The sequence below is a fragment of the Temnothorax curvispinosus genome, unplaced genomic scaffold, assembly GCF_003070985.1.
Source record: "Temnothorax curvispinosus isolate PA1 unplaced genomic scaffold, ASM307098v1 QBEX01008399.1, whole genome shotgun sequence".
NCBI lineage: Eukaryota > Metazoa > Arthropoda > Insecta > Hymenoptera > Formicidae > Temnothorax > Temnothorax curvispinosus.
Window position 1 is genome coordinate 1 of NW_020218179.1, and position 4,082 is coordinate 4,082.

At 48.1% G+C, this 4,082-nt stretch overlaps 1 protein-coding gene across 1 annotated transcript; it reads right to left on the reverse strand.

Moving 5' to 3' along the window:
• Nucleotides 1–1,378: 1,378 nt before the first annotated feature.
• On the reverse strand, nucleotides 1,379–2,323 carry LOC112457885 (suppressor of Mek1-like). Its single transcript, XM_025021184.1, has 2 exons — nucleotides 1,903–2,323; nucleotides 1,379–1,767 (listed from the first exon to the last, which is right to left on the reverse strand). Exons 1-2 carry the CDS (start codon nucleotides 2,321–2,323, stop codon nucleotides 1,379–1,381), a joined length of 810 nt encoding a protein of 269 aa, XP_024876952.1.
• Between the last annotated feature and the right edge of the window lie 1,759 nt (nucleotides 2,324–4,082).

Genomic DNA, 4,082 nt, shown 5'->3' on the forward strand with positions numbered 1-4,082 from the left:
ACAATCAGAACTCGACGTTGGAACGAGTGACTTGTCACCCGGTTCCATCCTCCTCGGTCCTTCCTTCATGAGAATTTTTCTCAAGACGGAAGGTTTGATCTTGTCGATTCTGGTTGGTAAGTATATCTCGTCTTCCTCGGCCTCGCTCCTCGGATTCGTCTCTCTCCATTGAGTACCTTTTAATCTGTTTGCCGGCCTTTTTCGCCGCTCTCCTCTTCTTCGGCTTCTGCTGCGTCTCGGATTCGACGATCGATGTGATGATTGGTTTGCTGTGCTTTCTCGTCGATTCGCTCGCCTCTGATTCGCTGTGTCTCTTTCTCTTCTCGCTGCTCGACGATTGCTTCTTCGTTATTGGTCGAAGTTCGCTCGGTGGTTTGGAAGCTATCTTGGTCAGCGTACCCATTCCTCCCGTAGGTATGAATATTATTTGTTGTTGCTGCGGTTGTTGCACCTCCGCTTGTTGCGGTAACATGATGACCTTGTGCGCCGACGTCGCACTCTCCTTCGTCGCTGTCGCGCTCTTCGTCGTAATTGACTTGGTTGATATCAAGGTCCTTTCCTGCGCCTGGATTCTAACCTCTGGTCTTCCACGGCTTATCGTTGTCTCGATCCTGTACGTAAATTCTCTTTTGTCGTTACGCGGCCTTAAATTTCTCACCACGTAAATGGCCTTGATCTCCGCGATCTCTTTGCCTGCTTCGTCTCTCACTCTATGCTCACTCACGTCAAAGACGTTACGTCCTCGATCTAACTCACACTTTTTGATTATCTCGATCGACTTGTTTTGCGCTTCTCTTTCCTCCTTGTTGTATTGTTCGGTGTTGCACTCGATCGGAGATAACTCTCTTGCGTATCTTTCCATCTCCGTGAGTCTGTCTTTGCGCACTTTCAGCATCCTGTCTTGCTGCTCGTATTTTGACAATCTCCTCTGGATGTCCTCCTCCCATCGTTCGATTCTTCTTTTTTCTTTCTCCATCGCGTATCCGTATGTCAGACTTTTGTTTATCGTCTCGGTGTTCGCTCTGTTGCTACGAACCGTCAAACGCCCGTTCACTACGGTCGCTCGATTGAATCTGCCGTTGTGGCGCTCGCCGCGCAATGTGTCGCGCACACGCGTCAAGGCTGTCTCACAACCGTCGCTGGTTGCGATCTCCATCTCGTCATTGATTGGTCCGCATATCTAATGTCCTGGATTGCTTCGAAATTTTACGTTATAATTGATTATATTGATTATTTCTTGTTCGGAATACACTATTTCGCTCGGGTCTTCCATGTCCATGAAAAGATCTTCTTCTAACTCACTGTTGTATGTTCTTGTAGAACCTCCCGACGATATTATCGTTCGTTCACCTTCGCTTTCATAATTCTCATTTTCTTGCTATCGATTATCATCGTTGGCGTTATTTTGGCTTTGCTGATTGGATGAATTATCCCTCTGTTGATTACTCGTGTTTTCACGTTGTTCGCCATTGTTGTTCGTGTTTTTCATATTGAATCTTCTATTTATGACTTCCTGTATTCGATTATGATAATCTGCGATTTGTCGCTCTTCTCCTTCACTCAAACTACTCTCACTGAGCATTAATTCGTCCGGTGACTCTGATTGGTCATCCTTCTCCAATTGCGTTTTTTCGTTGTTTTCCGAATTTTCATCTTCCTCTTCATCTTTCGTCGTTGAATCATCTAATTTGCTGCAGGATCTCAAGTGAAACCTCTCGGCCAATAGCGATTTGACTTTGCTCGCGGTTTCCACGGCTTTCGCTGGCTCTGAGTTTTTTCGTTCCACCGTCTGCTCTCCTCGGCATTTTTCAGCTCAATGGTTGTTGTTCTTTATCATCTCCATTATTTGTATTTTTCTTCTTTTCCACCTATTATAATCCTCTCTGTCTTCTTATTCGTTACTGGAATCGCTTTCTTTGCTGTAATATTTTTTCAATTTCTTCCATTCGTAAAACTCTATTACACTCCCTGGATCTTCGTTCGACTTTTCGTCTTCTTTCATCTTTAATCTTTTATTTTTATGTTTCAGGTCGCTGTGGTCCTCTTCGCTTCCCGAATCCTCACTGGAATCTTCTTCGCTTCTCAGGTACGTATGAACCCTCTTGATGTGTATGAAGGAGACATCTTTCTTATCGAAAGGCTCCCCCACTTCTTCTTTCTTGATGTCACTTATCTTGTCACTTATTTCCTTTTCCATTTCAGCTATTCGTTTCATATCCTCTTCGAATTGGTAAAGTTTTTCCTCTTCAGGCTGTATATTACGTTCCTCGGCGTTTTCCTCGTCTTTTTCGACTATCCTCGCTCTGATTGGTTGATTATCCATTTTTGACCTGTAACGATGCACCCCGTGCGCTAAGCATCGTTCCCGGCTAACAACCGCCGGATGCCGCCCGACCGACAACCAGTCGGGCGAAGACCAGGGCGCGGTGCGCCCACATTTTAAACGTAATTCAAAACGCACCGTGTGCGCGGGCCAAGCGCGGCACCGGTGCCTCCCGACGAGCGACGACGGGAGCCGAGCCGCCCCGAGGACGAGCGCGGCGCCGCGCCGCCCCACCACAGCGCGACGATCGGCGCTCCTAGCGAACCCGCCGCGCTGGGCGGGTATATAAACCGCCGTTCCGGCGAGAAAAGAGACTTCGTCTAAAGATCCGCTTCCAAGACGAAACCTAGTCCCGACTCCTAGGGAACACGCCAACGAGGTCCGGTGCTCCGAGCCTCGACTGAGAGCTCTCAGGTGTTCCCGCACTCCCTCAGAACTCACCCCGAAGGCACGGTTACGCGGGGTCGAGCGCGCTCGGCCTCGCAACGAGGGCTCTCGCTGCCGCCGCCCCGGGGCTCCGGAAATCTTCCACCCTACGATTACGCGTCCCGCACGCATATTACCGCGGCATCCGCCTATGTACTGTAATACGTCCATGTAATATACCGAGCCCGTCGAGTAACGATACCGCGTCCGTTATCAAGTGCACCCGCACTACTTCTCCGTTGTATATACCGCGTTCTGTCCGTCCCTGCGCTATATCAAATACTACCGAGTCCGTCGAATAGCGTGCTACCGCGTCCGTTACCGAGTGCACCCGCACTGCCCCTTCGTTGTATATATCGCGTTCCACCCGTCCCGGCGCTATATAGAATACCACGTATATGTAATTTGCTGAATAAACTACTGCATGTACCACTAAATCAATTATTGTCTCTGGGCCTTTCATCGGACTCCTGATCCCGCACGCCAGTCCGCGTTCGATAAAGTCAGGCCGTTACAGACCTATCGGCTGGTTTCGTTTGCTCCTCGGCATTTCTCCCTATAATCGTTCTTCTCGAGTTGTTTTCCTCGGTAATTTCACTTTTTTCATCTTCCTGTGATGTGATTGGTCGGTCGGTATGCTCCTCGGCATCTTCGACCTTCTCCTCGGCATCCTTGGTTTTTGGCCTTAATATTTTAGTTTTACGTTGTTTTTCGGCAGAATTATCTTGTTTCTTAGTTAAATCTTCAAAGCTGGCACCAATAGGAACACTATTGGTTGAATCTTCTCGTTCATCGTACTCCTCGGCTGTCTCAGTCTTTTTCGACCAATCGCAGTCCGAGTTGGCGTTATCCTCTTCTGATGATGTCAATTCGTGCATCGTCATTACACAAACTTCTATTTTGTCTTCTTGATTGTCATATTCATCTAATTCTTTTCTCTGCGAATCGTTATCTTCGTTTGACGAATCGTCGTTTTTCTGTTGCGAATTGTTGCCTTCCCCGTCGCTGTTATCGTTATCCCCTCTCAGGATTGGTCTTTTGTACGGTCTCAATTGCCGTGAGTTGTAGACTCCTTTTGGATGTCCGTCCAAACTCTCTATCAGATAAGCGTTTTCGCGCACTTCTCGCGCCATGCGATATGGACCGTCGTAGACTAGGTGAATCTTGCGAGTCAATCTTCTGTTCGCGTCCGATCTTCGGTGCAATTTGACCATTACGCCGTCACCCGGTTGTAGTCTAGACGTCACTTCGTGCTTCTCCGCCTGTATCCTTCTTTTTCTCGCCTGACTGGCTAACTTTTCTTTTGCCCATCTTATTCGTTGTTCTCTATCTT